The sequence below is a fragment of the Eschscholzia californica genome, unplaced genomic scaffold, assembly GCF_041429995.1.
Source record: "Eschscholzia californica isolate CP2 unplaced genomic scaffold, dmEscCali1.0.p SCAF_2, whole genome shotgun sequence".
NCBI classification, from domain to species: domain Eukaryota; kingdom Viridiplantae; phylum Streptophyta; class Magnoliopsida; order Ranunculales; family Papaveraceae; genus Eschscholzia; species Eschscholzia californica.
In genome coordinates, this window is record NW_028238309.1 from 594604 (window position 1) to 610708 (window position 16105).

A 16105-nucleotide genomic window follows, 5' to 3' on the forward strand; every position below is an offset into this window, starting at 1 on the left:
AAGGATACATTTCATCAATTGGGATACTATCTGCTCTTCGAAAAAACATGGAGGACTGGGTATAAGAGCTTTATCTGAAGTTAATGCATCCCTCATTGGCAAAATGACTTGGAGGTATTTAACTCAACCTCAATCTGTTTGGGTCCAACTTTTAAACTCGAAATACATTAAAAATGGTAATTTCTGGACTACTACTAGTCCAGCCTCAGCCACTCCATTTTGGAGAGCAATTCTAAAATCTAGGGATACCTTTTCTTCTAATATTCTTTGGCAGGTGGGAAATGGAACTAATATTAATATTGATTCCGATCCTTGGTTATTAAATCTACCTAACAGAAGACCTGTTCTTATAGAAGAACTGCCTACTTACATCAACAAGGTAGCCCATCTTATGGATCATAACAATAATATATGGAAGCAGGACATTATTAGTAAGTATTTCGATCAACAAACTGTAGATGCTATTAATTCTATTAACATTAATCTCACAAGAGATGAGGATAAGCTTCTCTGGACACCTAGTGAATCAGGGGTGTTTTCCACCAAATCTTACTACCATGAAATTAGGGAGAGACCTATTCTAAACCATAATGTTCTTCATTTTCAGTGGACTGAACTTTGGAAACATAAAACTATAGCCCCTAAGGTCACTTTGTTCAATTGGAAACTGCTTCATGATGGTTTAGCTACATTAGGCAACTTAGCTAAGCATGTTGACTCAATCCAACCCTACTGTACCCTTTGCAACACAGGAGAAATCGAAACCATAAACCATCTATTCGGATCTTGTCCCATGTTTAGAGATCTAATTAATATAACCGAGAATAACAATATAATTAATTTAAGCATGGATCCAATTGAGAATATGCGAGATCTACTGAACAAAGGAAAAAATGCTATACAAGATTGGAATATCTATACTCATCTCTTATGGGGTTGGTGGAAGGAACGAAACGCCAAGGTATTCAGCTCCAAAACACTTGATATCCATCGTTGTTGGTGGTATGCAAAGAAAGAGGTAACCAATCTTTCCCTTTTGCCTAACAGTATCTCTGAGTTACATGATGAACAGGATTCACAATGGACTCCTCCACCTCTATCAAAGATTAAAATCAACGTTGATGGTGCTTTCAAACCACCGAACGCGGCTGCTGGTGCTATAGCAAGGAATCATTTAGGTCAGATAGTGGGAACGAAGAAGATAAGTTTTCAACCAGTTTCGCCGCTCCATAGCGAGCTTCAGGCATTCGATTTAGGGTTTCTTTTAGGTCAAGAGTTGGGTCTTGTAACATTTATATTAGAGGGAGATTCACAATCAACGGTCGAGATGCTCACCGACCAGGCAGTCGTTCCTCCGTGGCGATTATCTAGAGAAGTTGAGACACTACGTGTCCTTATCTCTACTAAGGAAGTCGAAGTCCAATATTGCCCTCGTATTTCTAATATGGAGGCACATAAGTTGGCTAAATCCGGACTTAGTCCTTGACTTGAGCGAGTATAGCTATCAAGTCCTTTCAGTTAGCTTATTTCATTCTGTTGGTTTAATTTGTTATGGTCTTCAAAGGCCTATTCTTTGTATTGAACTTTTGGATGATATCAATTTGAAAGCTTTATTCAAAAAAAAAAAAAAACATTTCCTTGGTTCTTGGGTTAGGAGTTAGAAATGGACTTGTCTTTCTGATAATATTTCGAAACTGCCATTATTGCCTCGAGAATTGCTCCGACTTGTTCTTGTCTAAAACTCTAACATGCGCACTGTGTGCACTAATATAACCCAGACTTAATTCCATTATTAGAGGTCACTTTTCTCCCTAATTTTCGGTTTAATTTTGGTGTTTCATAAAGAAAAAGGAAAAGGTACTTGAAATTGTCATGTCTGTCCTCATTCTGTGGTTAGGCATAGTGTTACTTCTATGTGAGACCTAAATATTATATTTTGGATTGCTATATAGTCTTTCTTTCACATTATTTGCACAAATTTTTTCATGTGTAACGTTCTTTGAACTTAAGACGTATCTTTTGTTTCTCTGCGAGTGACTTGTAACTTTTAAGCCTATGAGATGTGAGTCTAATTCTTATTCTAGTATCATGTTATGTTGCTGTCATCTAATTCGAAACTAATTTCAATGAGCGGAGATGACTTAAACATTATATTTTTTGTTGTTAGATTCCCTTCTCCCATATGAAACTATTCTCACACAGAGTTTATTGAGCAAACACGTGAACATTCAGTTTAGTACTTTGTCGATTTTTAGTGATCATCGAGTTTCTTCGTAGTTGGAGACACATATAATAACCAATTTTAGTTAAAGTCACAGTGTTTTATTTTAGACTATGACCTTGAATCATAATTACTCCATGTCTCGTTCAAATTGATTCAAAATTACTCACAATCTAGACGACTAAAGATGAACGAGTCAAACCAAAAACAACATTCCTTGGGCAATGTAGCAAAAAACTAGTGTTGGTATACATTTGAACCCATCATTATAATAACTCGGAATAAAACAAGAATCAAATCCTACTAATGTCATGAAATTTGGTTGATCGTATTGTATTTTGGTGTATTCATGTTTACAATCTAAGCAACAAGTTTTTCGGAATCAAACAATAGCACAAAATGTTCAATTAAATCGTCGGTGCAACCGAAAAGTTAGTTTAAAATTTTCTCAAACAGTTGAGTTTGAAATGGAGATCGGCTACAGACAACAAAGATAATGATAAAAAACACATAAAATTTAATCAAAGCTTGGATTTGTGATGACTTTTGAGGACAAATTTGGCTTTTTCTAACCAAAGCAATCCCATTCTGTTAATAGGAGGCCCCCAACTTCTATTCCTATCACCATCATAACAACAATGAAAAGACAAAAAGGAGAATTCTATTGTAGATGAAATTTTAATTTGTTTATTTTTTTTTAGGGCAAAGCCAGCGTGCATGGGCTGGGGCTCTCAATTTGAATTTTGGGAGCCCCAGCCCAGCCCGCTGGCCGTCCAACCCGGGAGCCCCGGGGATGGGCTCCCGGTGGGGCTGGGAGCTCCATGCTCCCGGGCTCCCACCCCACTTAATTTCTTTTTTATTTTTTTTTAATTAATTTTTTTTAATCTTTTTATTGTTTTAGATACTTCTTTTTTAAATACTTTTCTCTGTACTTTTTTTTTGTTTATCATTTTAAAATTCTTTCGCGACGGAACAAAATCAAATTTAATTTTTTTTATTTGGAGTTAATATTTTATAGTTCAAAATTGAAACACAAATCTTACATACGTTCATCACACACGTACATAAATTAGATTTGGGAGCTCCTGCTGGGAGCTCAACGTTGGAATTGAGAAAAGCCCCGGGGCTCCCAAAATTGGGAGCCCGAGCCCCCAAGTTGGCTTTGCCTTTAGAGGGAACCGTGACTATTAAACAAAAAGTTTGTTCTGTTCGGAATCTTATCCAAAGTCTCACTCAAAGTCTCCCTTATACGTTTATAAAATAACATTACATGAATCACGTAGCCTATTACATGTTCTATGAATACTCGACAATATAAACTTCTAGATTCATGGCAAAGGTATGCCAATGCTTTGAGTGAGAATCTCAAGTACAACTTCAAATGATTGTAGCACTTACGATAGAGTGAGACACAAACAGACGTATCCTCGTTATTGCTTTGAGCTCAAAAATTTAAAGACGAAAGCCAAATATTAATCAAGCCCAAGTACCCATTGCACTTCTCAAATGTCCTATGCACATCATCATTATTGCTAAAGACACCTCCCGTAGCTAAATATATGGGTTCTTAATTCGTTTCGTAATCCAATTTTGACCATACTTCAGTTTCGAAGAAAGCGACTCCACTTTTCAATACAACAAACCATCTTCCCACACAAGTTTATAGTGAAGCACTCAAGGACACCTAGAGAAAGAACAAGAAGTTTGATATTCGTAGTACATATATTAAGAAAGCCGTTTATAAGAACATCCGCGATACTATACCCGACCACTCTTCTGAGTGAATCCCAATTAGGTGATGTGGACAGGGCGATTTAGAGAGAGTGAGAGAGAGAGAGAGAGAGTTTTTCAAACGAACATAGAGAATATGTGACAATAGACAAGACCATACAAAAAATTGTGATCAAGGAAAACGAAAAGAAAAAGGAAAAAAATGAACCCGACGTGAATCGAACACGCAACCTTCTGATCTGGAGTCAGACGCGCTACCATTGCGCCACGGATCCAATTGTGTTTGAGATCTTTACTTACGCATAATTCATATAAATATTATACAGAGGAAATTAGAATTAGGGTTTCGTATGAACCAACCGAACAACACAAAAAACCCTATAAAAGCAGGGGAGTAGAACACTGCTGCTACCTTCAAGTTTAGGGTTTTTCTCTGTAATAATAGGTTTTCTTGATGCTAAATTTTTAGGGTTTTTAATTGTTTTTGTGTTATCCAAAAGTGGGGGTTTTGAACGAATTAGAAAAGTGGCACATAGTTCTTCTTGTGAATCTAAGATTAATGATTTTCAGGATTTTATTTGTGCCTAAAAAGAACCAACTTAGAACCTCTCTGCTTGAGTCTTCTCCTTCAATTTTTCCATGGAGTTGTGCTCCAATGATAGAGGCTCACATTTCCCCCCTTTCTCTCTATATGATTTCATTCATACTTTCTTATTAGTCTTTGATTCTTACCCTAAATTGATCAATGTAACCCCTAATTAATTCCAAAAAGAACAAATTCTATTAAGTACATGGGTTGATGATAGTAATAATAATATTGGTAGATTTGGTTTCTGACATTTAATATATCTTGTATCCGACCATGAGATCCAGAACTGTCGTTACAAGGTCTGGGGAAGGTGATGGTGGTGGCTGATCAATTTTGATGCTGGCCGGTGAACAGGGCCGTGCCAAAGGCCTTTCGTACAACAAACAATTACAAAAAAATCGAACGAAATGCTAGATTATTTACCGGTATAAGAGATTTAGTCTAAAAATCCACACACTTGCACTACATTTAATATAATGAAATTCTAAATCATCGTAGAATGTTGGATCTTAACATAAACATTATATTCTTGACTGCTAGATTGTTGTTCTATCACGTGGGACCATTCTCACACAAAATTTATTAAGCAAACATGTAAATATTCAGTTTTGTACTTAGTCAATGTGTAGTGATCATCGAGTTTCTTCGTAGTAAAAAACGCACACAACAATCAATTTTAGTTAAAGTCACAATGTTTATTTTAGACTATGACCTTTAATCATAATTACTCCATGTCTCCTCCAAATTGATTCAAAATTAGTCACAATGTAGACGACTAAAATGAACCAGACAAATAAAAAACATTCAGTTTAGGTACCTAGACAAGTAGACATACTTCTTGCAACAACAAAAAAAAAAATCTAGACATATTTTAGATATATTTTGAATAAAACTAACACTCCTTGGTCCATTTAGCAAAAAACTGGTATTGGTATACATTTGAAGCAATCATTGTAAGTAGCCCTTTCTTATAATAAAACAAGAATCAAATCCTTCTAATGTCATGAAATTTGGTTGATCGAATTGTATTTTGTTTTATTCACGTTTGCAATATGAACAACAAGTTTTTCGGCAAATTATAACCAATGAAATAAAAGGCAATCTATCCAAATTAAACAATAGGGCAAGATGTTCAATTAAATCGTCGGTGCAACCGTAAAGTTAGTTTACAATTTTCTCTCGAGTTTGAAATGAAGATTGACAACAGACAACAAAAAAAAAATGATAAAAAAATCATAAAATAGAAGCAAAGCTTGGATTTTGTGATGACTTTTGAGGACAAATTTGGCTTTTTGTAACTAAAGCAAATCCCATTCTGTTAATATGAGGTCACAACTTCTATTCCTACCACCACCATAACAACAATGAACAGACAAAAGGAGAATTCTATTGTAGATGAAATTTTAATTGTTTATTTTTTTAGAGGGGTCGTGACGATTAAACAAAATGGTTATTCTATTCGTAGAGAAATTGATTGATTTGTATTGATTATCATAGCTCTTACACAAGATCTTTATAAGGAGTAGTACAAGAGAAGAGTTTTATCAATGGGACAATGTGGGACTATATATATTCTAATATTCCCCCTCAAACGAATGACATTTGCAAATTTGTAGATGTTGTTCTTTTGTTGTTGTTGATGTTGCTATGTTGTCGTTGACGTTCTTTGTTGTTGTTATTTGTTGTTGTTTTTCTTTTCTCCATTTGAAGAAAAGTTGGCACCATTGCCAGGTCTATTGACAATGACGATCCATTACGATCCATTGCCCTACTATCTTTTGACAATGACGATCCATTACGATCCTTGCCCCCTTCCTATCTTTTGACAATGACGATCCATTGCCCGACTATCTTTTGACAATGACGATCCATTGCCCGACTTGACAATTACAAACCATTGCCCGGTTTTGTTTATAGTTTTTTCTATCTTTGTTTTAATAGCCATCACACGACTATTACCCCAACAACAACATCAATGCAATTCAAACCTTTTATCTACTTGATTTTGTGAAACATAAACACTAGCAATCATCATTCTTTATTTTCCCACTTCAATTCTTCATTTGTACTCTTTCTCTAGAAACCTAAGCTCTGATACCATGAAAGAAAAGAGAAATTGATTGATTTGTATTGATTATCATAGCTCTTACACAAGGTCTTTATAATGAGTAGTACAAGAGAAGAGTTTTATCAATGGGACAATGTGGGACTATATATTCTAATAGTAGTCTACTCAAAGTCTCCCTCATACATTTATAAAATAACATTACATGAATCACGCAATCTATTAGATGTTTTCTGAATACTCGACAGTATAAACTTATAGATTTATGCCAAAGGTATATCAAACTTTAAATGATTGTAACACTTGAGAGAAAGTGAGAAACAAACATACGGACCATCGTGCTTTTCGGGTAGTGCTCTGAACTCAAAATTTTTGAAGACGAAAGCCCAATATATTGGGTTCGTTAGAGCTAAATCAAGCCCAACATAAAAATATGTGACAATAGATTAGACAAGAGCATACAAAAAATTGTGATCAAGGAAAAGGAAAACAAAAAACAAAAAAATGAACCCGACGTGAATCGAACACGCAACCTTCTGATCTGGAGTCAGACGCGCTACCATTGCGCCACGGATCCAATTGTGTTGAAGATGGCTACTTTGGCCTTATTCATCTAGTGTTATACAGAGGAAATTAGAATTAGGGTTTTGAATGCACCTACGGAACAACATGAAAAACCCTATAAAAGCAGCGGAGGAGAATACTGCTTCCTTCAACATTAGGGCTTTCTTTTTAATAGGATGATAAATTTTTAGGGTTTTTAATTGTTTTTGTGTTATCCAAAAGTGAGGGGTTTTGAATGAATTAGAAAAGTGGCACATAGTTCTTCTTGAATGATATATGGTAGAGAAATAAGAATTATCCATGTAATCAGTGATTTATTCACTTATGAATGATATATGGTATCAATGGTTTCAAAAGAAAAGTGGCACATAGTTCTTCTTGTGAATCTAAGATTAATGATTTTCAGGATTTTATTTGTGCCTAAAAAGAACCAACTTAGAACCTCTCTGCTTGAGTCTTCTCCTTCAATTTTTCCATGGAGTTGTGCTCCAATGATAGAGGCTCACATGTCCCCTCTTTATAATTTCATTCTCCCTTCTTTTAAATCCGTTTTAGTCTTTGTTTTTTTACCCAAAATTGATTTATGTAAACCCTAATTAACTCCAGACAGACAAAATCTTATAATGACTTCTTGGGTTGATGATAATAATAATATTGATAGGTCGATCTGGTTTCTGACCTTTGATCTAACTAGTTTCCGACCATGTGACGGTGGTGTCTGATCAATTTTGATGTTAGCCGGTGAACGGCCGGCGGTTTGATGGACGGAAGTTACCAAGAGGAGATTATTTTTGCCATAGCCCCAGGATTTATAGTCAGCCGTTGTGATTGATGAGTACAAAGTCACCTATTTTTAATGACTTACTAAACAGTAACAAAAAGGAAAATTGTAAATGTACTTGAGATTTATGACACAGAGTAAAAAAAAAAACTTAGTTCAACAAAAAAAAAAAAAAAAGAGTAAAAAAAACTTAAAAAGACCTGGATAAAAAATCACCGATTAGAAATCTTGAAAAGATCCCGACCCTGATAAAAAAACACCTATTAGAAATCTTGAAAAGATCCTGATAAAAGATAATCGATTGAAGGTTAGAGATTAAGCCATTGCCTGTGTCGAAGTTTTGACTGGTTCGGACAACAGACGTCTACGAACCCTTCGTACGGTAGGTCTCACGCTAAAATGGTGTGTTTGAACCGTTGAATGAGAATGGGATAGATTTGAAATTCCAACACTTATTAAACACTCACTCAACAAAAAAAAAATCAAGGAAACGTGAAAATCTTACAAGACTATATGGTTGTGAAAAAGCAGAATCCTTATGGAGAGAGTTCTCAAACCAAAGGCACAAGTAGATGTGAAAATCTTAGAAGTGAAAGGAGCAGAGGTAGCTAAAACCAAATGCATTGTGTCAAAATGGTAAGAGACTTGCCATCCCATCTTTAACCAACTATATTTTGTAAATGTTGAATGAATATATTCGTTTAGTTCCACATTACGATACAAAGAATATAAGATTTACTACCTTGATGATAACACGTGTACATCATAAATAAATACATAAATTTAAATAATTTGATGACTACAATAACAAAAACATCTTCCACACTAAAAGTATATATAAAACCTTGAAGGCCGTCCTAGGACGCGAAAGTCTATTTCTATTTTGTATCGGACACTAGTTAATAAATGACAGATTTCATCTCCGTCGTCAAACAAATGACCTCGAAAATTACAAATTAGCGAAACAGTTGTTGGCATTATAGTGATAAGATTTTTTTTTCTACTCCTCTAATGTACTCATATCATTAAAAAAATTCACCAAAATGACAACATAGAGTCTATAGGCACCCTAGACCCCCCAACAACTCAGGGGTGAGCCACGATCAGGCCGATCAAAATCGAACTTTATTGATGATGAAATCTTTTAGGCAGTAATATAACTAAACAAGTTAGTGAAATTCATGTGTGCTTCCCAAAAATAAAATAGTTGACATTTTAAAATCTAAATATTTAAATGGAAGGGAAAAACGCTGACTGAAACAAATAATTTTTTTTTAATAAATGATATTGTCTAGAATCCCTTATCGAAATTTAAAATATATTTCTTCTTAGAAATAAAATAACATATTTAAAAAAAAAAATAACTGTGTCTTTAGAAATAAAATAACTAATTTAAGAAAAAAAGAAACCAAAAAAATTGCAAGGGTTAAAAAAAGAAATTGAAATCTTCCCCTCTCTCTATAAAATAATTAATTTAAGAAAATAGTAAACAATAAGTAAATTACCAAAAAGTTAGGGTATCCAGAATATATCACAACGAATATGAGAAGTTGGCTGGCATGTTCGTGCCCTATGACACTGGATATACCCTAATATTTAATATTTTGATTTGGTTTTACTGACCGATCAATTCATAGACTTAACTTATTGACCAAATACATAATTGAGTTACTTTTGATTGAAACAAAATTAATCGACAACAGAGGGTGATCCACCCCCACGAGCCACCACTTTTTGTTGGAAATTAATGGACAGAGGAGCACTTTCAATAGAAAAGTAACAAGTCTATAGAGAGCATGAAGCTGTATTATATTGGGGATGTCTTAGAAATGATACTTGTAAGTGTTAAATGCGCTTCCTCTAAGGTAAATATGATGAAAAAATTATGGAGGAAAGAGATTCCTTTATCACTCAACACATATAGCAGACGCTTGTAAAACTTCATTCTTTTCCTTTTTTTATTAGAAAGTGGGTACGAAAGTCATTACAATGGCATTGATATATCAATGTGATATGATAAACACGATAACCACCAAATCTAAACTCTAACCTAAACATGTCTAAAGCCAACTGAAACCACGAGCATATTGCCTAACTAAATTATTTCATTTTATACCTTTAATAATCCAAGTTCAACAAACCATGGATTCCACCTCCTACAGGAATCGAACCTAAGACGTTGATATATCACTCTAATGTGATAAATACGATAACCGCCAAATTTAAACTCTAACGGAGACGGGCCTAAAGCCAACTAAACCACAAACCTATAGCCTAACTAAATTATTTTACTTTAACAAATCATGTATTCAATCTCCTATGGGAGACGAACCTAAGAGCATCTCCAATGCAACACTCAATCTTAGAAACTCTGAGTGCCACTTAAGATTTTTAGAGTTTTTTTCTTAAAACTCCTCCCCAATGCAACACTCTATTTGGACCTCTATGATGACGTATCGAGGGTGGAATAGAGATATCTTAAGAGGACACTCTATTTCTAGAGTATCCTTTTGAGATATCTCTAATTGTCCAACTCATCAATATTTTATTTTCAATCAATAGAAATCCAGTCTTCTATATTTTCTAAAATAACTAATTATTTATTGACAAAAATAACTATGCCACAGAAGTAAATAAGATAAGTGTATAGTTTTGCATTCGGGACAAAAAATATGAGGATCTCTATTAAGACCACCTAGGAGTGAGAATCTCAATTGGAACTTGACACATAAGTTGAATAGGGAATTTGTGAGTTTTGCATTGGAGATGCTCTAAGATAGGGGGGATCTGTCCGGGTCAGGCTGGTCGGGTTTATGTCATTCATCGGGGTGGGGCGGTCGGGCTTTGAAACTCTCTGTCTATTCGGGCTTTCGGGTATAATCGGGCGAGTTATTTAAAAAATCCTAGTGCCCAAAACCCGTCCAAACCCGTCAAAATTTTCGGATTTCTTGAGTATCGAGCGGTCGAGTATCGGGTTTTCACCAAACTTTCAGAATATTTTGGTCGAAATGACCAAATGGCGGGTAGCACTTCAAAACCCGTACCTGACCCGTTGATTTCATCGGGTCGGTCGGATTAAACCCGTCTTCGGGTACCCGCAGGCTCTAACGAACTCGGGTACCCGTGACGGATTTCAGGTTTGCGGACTTTTTTCTTAGCCCTACTCTAAGACTTCTAGAGTTTCCGAGTTTATGTCAACACTACCAACTACTGATATTTGACAACGGGAACAAGAAAGAACCTATTACGGCTCAAACTTTCATCAACACTCTAACGTGAGCGCGAAATACCGTCATTTTTTTTTGAACTCAAAGATTCTCTCTCCCCCCCTCTCTCTCTCATCGAAGCAAGAAAAAACCAGAACTTCCAAGGCTTCCAAAGGGTGTTTCCTTCTCAGTCGAACACTTGTTCTTCTTCTTTCTTTCTAGGGTTTTTTCTTCGAAACTAGGGTTCTTTCTCAGAACTTTAATTTCAACAATTAGGGTTTTCTATTTGGGCAATTCATAATCTAGGGTTTCAAATGTAAGTTCTAATCCAATTGGTAAATAATGAAGCCTGATAAAGAAGACGAACGTAGTGGAAGCAGTGGTGCTAAATTCCATATTGTTCAGCCTCTTCGTGATCCTCAATCGAATTGGGAAGTTGATCTCGCCAAAAACCTTGAAGAGTATCTTTTGAAAATTTGCTCTGGTGAACCGATCCAAGACGAAGATGGTGGTTATCACTCTGTCAATTTCGCTGAGGGTAACGATTTCTCTCTCTCTCTCTCTAGATTATCGCTCTCTCCATAGATTCTCTCTCTCTCTCTCTCTCTCTAAAAATTGTGTTTTTTTTTGTTGCAGCTGCTTTACTTCTTCAAGGTTCAATTCAAGTTTATAGTAGGAAAGTAGAATACTTGTATACATTGGTTTTACATGCTTTGGAGTTTGTTTCTCAAAAAAGGTTCATAAAAAGCAAACACCTTTTACTCAATTTTTATATGATTCAGTACTTTAACCTAATTTTCAAACCTGGGTAGTCATTTATATTGTGATTTGTTCTACTTTTTTACGATCGATAGGCACGAGGAACAACCAGAGAAATCTTCGGAACAACCCGAAGGAAGTGATCATCATGAAGCAAATGTTGAAGAAGATAATGAATTGTTTTTAGGTTTAGATGATGTTCCTGGTACTTCACTTAGACTTGTCTGTTTTTTTTTCTGCTAAATTTCGTAGAATCGTGAAATTGTTTCGATTTTTTCTAAAGTTAATGTTTGTGTATATTGATAGTGGAACCTAAGAATTCTCTTGATGAGGGAAAAGATGAGAACTTGAATCAGTTCGTTAAGCCCCCTCCAAATTTGGTTGTTCTAGAAGGGGATTGTTTTGACTCTACTGGTGATGCTGGGGAATTAGAATCATATCTGGTATTAAACTTGCTAGAAACACATGAATCATAACCAGTGTAACGCTTTATGTTATCCACTAATTGATTTGATTTTGTGATGGTTGTAGTTGTCCACCTGCAATCTTTACGAAGATTTTATTCTGTTAGATCCTTGTGATGCTGTTGAAGTTCAAAAGTTTTTAAAGAGTAAGAAAGCTGGTGGAGGGCACAGGGACAGCTCAGTGCAAAGGTCCAAATCTCGTAAAAGTTTCATTCAGTCTCCAACTAGAGTATCTGGAGGAGCTAGCCGTAAATCAACTACTCGGGAAGATGTCAACCCTGATAGAACTCCTGAAATTGATCGTAGAACTCCTGTAGTTGATCGTAGAACTCCTGTGGTAGATCGTAATCATGAAGTCAATGATGATAATATGTTCGAAGATCCTCGGGGCAGTAGTTTTCCTGAAAATGACTACCATGAAGATGCATTCAATGATGGTTTTGCAGAACCCGGGAGTGTGTCAGACGATGATGAAGATGATCCATGGAAGCCTTTGAATCCTCATGAACCAGGAAATTTGAAAGTAAAACCATTTCAGAAAGGTATACGAGGTTTCTGATTTGTATACCCTTCATATGGACTTGTAATTTAGTTTATACTCAAGTGAAAGTGATAATTTTCTTGACTGGTCACAGTGAACAATATTGAAAGGAAGAAGACGTATTCTAGTAAAAGGAATTCAATAGCGAATCTATTTCCTGTTGCAAGATTAAATGGCACTATAAGTCCAGAGTTCACTGAAATGTGGGAGGCACAACGCGCCTCTGAAAATCTCACGGCACCAAAACCTACTCCACTTTATGAAATGGTACACTTACATAAACTTTATGCTTTACTGTCATGATTAGTTGCATAATTATGTTTGTACTGATAGAGCATCATCCTGATTACAGCTACGGCAATCACTTATTGATGGAGTTCAAGAAACTTCCAATGCTTCTAATAGCGCAGAGGATGATGAAAATATTGAATATGATCATGACATCCCTGATTTTGAACAAGATGACCATAATAATTTCATGGATGTGGATGAACCTTCAACCAATAACAAGGTTAAGCTTTTTAATGTTTTTATTGAGTTCTATTTATTGAAAAACTTCGCCTTTTTTTTTGAGATGCATATGGAATATAACTTCACATGAAAGACCATTTGCCTTGAGGTGGGATACCATTAATTTTGATCGGGATTGTGAAACAAGATCCTATTAGTCTTCAACTTCCTTAATGAGCCAGCTTTTGTTTATAACTGGATAACTTATTATTAGATATTTTCAAACAGGATGGCGATGTTGATGTTGATGTTCGTTTAGACAGTACTAATCTTGCACATGAAGATCAAGATTCTCATGCAAACCTTGAAGAGCTCTGTCGTTCACATTTGGTATGCTACTTTAGGAATTAGGGAATGCATGCCAATTTACCGAAGTGATAATTGTTGTTTTTATGTTGTGGTTTGGATACCAAAGAGCCAACATGGCTGACTATTACCCAAAAGTGTTCCCGTGAATAGTGGAGATGGTTATGATTATCTTATTTCTTTCTTATATGGTTTTATAGGTAACCTATACAATTATACATGTACAAACTCATGAATAAGCACGATTAAGGCGTACCGTACTTTTTTTTGATGTCGCGTGCAAAAAAGTTATTACGACCAAGATATGTCCTTTGAGATAATTTTTTGCATTTAAACCTCAAAAGTCAACTTTCACGATTCTTCACTCCTCTCCTTAGATCCTTAACTAATTCTCGAAAGTTTTGTTATGTTTTATAGATATTGAAAGCTTATCTAGTTTTTACTCAGTAGTAAATGCGGTTCAATACCAAATCGGAAGACATAGTTCCTACTAGATGTGAGTTAGGTTATATACTAACCCAATTTGGCCATATATCTTACCAACATAGCGAGTGAATTTTGTCCCTTTGGGGTGTTCGCAACCAATAATCTAATTTATGTTTTAGTCTCATGACTTGTATGTTTCTTTAACACAGCTAGAGTTTTAGAACCCATAAAACTCAAAAGGAGAGGGAAACTGCGCGAAAGAGTTTCTCTTCCTGAGACGTATTTTCGATATTCCTATAGGTTATATTAATTAGTTTTAAATGACTTATCACCTCTTCGTTATACTAGCTATGTCTAATTATTACCGTTATATATGAAATCTTATTGTTACTACTTACGAGTGACTAATTTCCATGTAGCTAAGTGTTTCATTGGAATAAATACATTTACTACTTATTCGGTCGTTATTCAATTGCTAATTACTTGCCTCATTAATAGCTGCTTAGCTGGAATTACTAGTACCAAATTAGCGATTTTACCACGGCACCGCTCTTTGTGATAAAGCTATTATTCTGGTATCTCTGAGATCTTATTACGTAATGAATTTACGTCTACTCTTTTATTTTTACTAGGATGCCCTCCTTGCTACCATCGCTGAAACTGAGAAGCAAACAGAGCTGGCTGCCCGGGTTTCAACTTGGAAGCAAAGAATTGAGGTCACGTTGGAAGAGCAGGTATAGTAATTCAGTGGTTGCTTTCTCATTCATACTTTGATGATTGATCTGTTACTATCAGCTATGTTGTGCACTTCCTCGTCTTTACGTGTATAAATTTTATACTTTCTTGTGCTCTAACTGAACGAGAACTCTATGTTACAGGATTCAAGACCACCATTTGATATTCATGAATACGGTGAAAGAGTTATGGACAAACTCTCTACAGGAGCAGATTATGGAGGTAGCATGTCCTTCACAGATGTTGTCAGGGGGTACGAAAAACATGACGTTGCTCGAAGCTTTTCTGCTCTTCTGCAACTCGTAATTTCCTTCTAACTCTTAAATTACCTCTGAAATTCCGAACGATAATTTTATATTGATGACTTGGCTGAGTAATGAACATAGTGTTATTCATGGGTTTTCACAAGGCCATAGATAACCCGACTTAAGCTTATATCTTCCTGCAAAATCGTGATCTACTTTTACAGGTGAACAACGGAAATGTTGATCTTGAAAGAGGTGAACCCGGTGGCGAAGCAGTTTGCCACACGGCTACAAATCCTTTTGCTGTGCGACTACTTAGTCAGGACAGGAGGAAGGAAGTGCAGCTTCGTTCATCAAAAAAGAGAACCAAATCTCCAATCAAAAAGCAAGGGAATGAAGTGAACAATGCCAACTTTGATGGAGATAAACATTCACAACCTGGTTCATCCTCATCACCGAAATCATCACCGCAAAAAGGAAAGTTCTCAGTGAAGCTCGGGAAGACTAATGCAGTTAGATGTACACCAGAAGGAAAGAGAAGACGAAGGCCTCAATTGATTGAGGCAAGTGATTTGCAGTAACTTGAACAGTTTTTTGTTGGGCGAAGATGTGGGTTTTGACGTGCCGATATTTCTTTCAACCTCCTGTTGTATAGAATGGATTTAGAGGTAAGTTGGCACCTCCTCCCCTATCTATCTATATTTATCTTATGACTTAGGATTTAGTTGGTGGATAAACTAATTTCGCTTTGTTGTCTGTAATGGCGATTTAATTCAGTACTTAAGTTATACTTGTTTTTTTTTTTTACTTCGGAAAGATGTAAAAAAAAGGAAGCTGATTATCATCTCATCTTCTACATCTTTTTTTTTTCTTTTTGTAAAATTGTAAGACTAAAGACCAGTGTCATCAAATAATTGTTTTTTTTTTCTCTAGCACTAGATGTGTTTGTAATTGCAATGACT

The 16105-nt window shown here is 35.5% G+C and overlaps 1 protein-coding gene, 1 long non-coding RNA gene and 2 other non-coding genes across 4 annotated transcripts; 2 read left to right on the forward strand and 2 right to left on the reverse strand.

Moving 5' to 3' along the window:
• Window positions 1-4155: 4155 nt before the first annotated feature.
• TRNAW-CCA (transfer RNA tryptophan (anticodon CCA)) lies at window positions 4156-4227 on the reverse strand. Its single transcript has one exon. It is a non-coding gene; the product is annotated as a tRNA-Trp (tRNA).
• Window positions 4228-7111: 2884 nt separating this feature from the next.
• On the reverse strand, window positions 7112-7183 carry TRNAW-CCA (transfer RNA tryptophan (anticodon CCA)). The gene has a single exon. It is a non-coding gene; the product is annotated as a tRNA-Trp (tRNA).
• Window positions 7184-7316: 133 nt separating this feature from the next.
• Window positions 7317-8051, forward strand: LOC147554938 (uncharacterized). Its single transcript, XR_015235010.1, has 2 exons — window positions 7317-7418; window positions 7533-8051. It is a non-coding gene; the product is annotated as an uncharacterized LOC147554938 (long non-coding RNA).
• A 3015-nt stretch (window positions 8052-11066) lies between these two features.
• Window positions 11067-16078, forward strand: HEB2 (condensin-2 complex subunit H2-like protein). Its single transcript, XM_086660166.1, has 11 exons — window positions 11067-11695; window positions 11794-11893; window positions 12012-12121; window positions 12223-12359; window positions 12448-12922; window positions 13016-13188; window positions 13274-13432; window positions 13660-13761; window positions 14796-14897; window positions 15042-15200; window positions 15368-16078. The coding sequence occupies exons 1-11, from the start codon at window positions 11500-11502 to the stop codon at window positions 15722-15724; spliced, it is 2070 nt and encodes a 689-aa protein (XP_086516292.1). The 5' UTR covers window positions 11067-11499; the 3' UTR covers window positions 15725-16078.
• The last annotated feature ends 27 nt before the right edge of the window (window positions 16079-16105 follow it).

Excerpts from the sequence above, each read along its gene's own strand:
- HEB2 (XM_086660166.1), top strand. The coding sequence starts at position 11,500 with ATGAAGCCTGATAAAGAAGACGAACGTAGTGGAAGCAGTGGTGCTAAA. Across the intron at positions 11,696-11,793 it reads CTCTGTCAATTTCGCTGAGG|CTGCTTTACTTCTTCAAGGT; the intron begins GTAACGATTTCT and ends TTTTTGTTGCAG. Across the intron at positions 13,189-13,273 it reads CTACTCCACTTTATGAAATG|CTACGGCAATCACTTATTGA; the intron begins GTACACTTACAT and ends TCCTGATTACAG.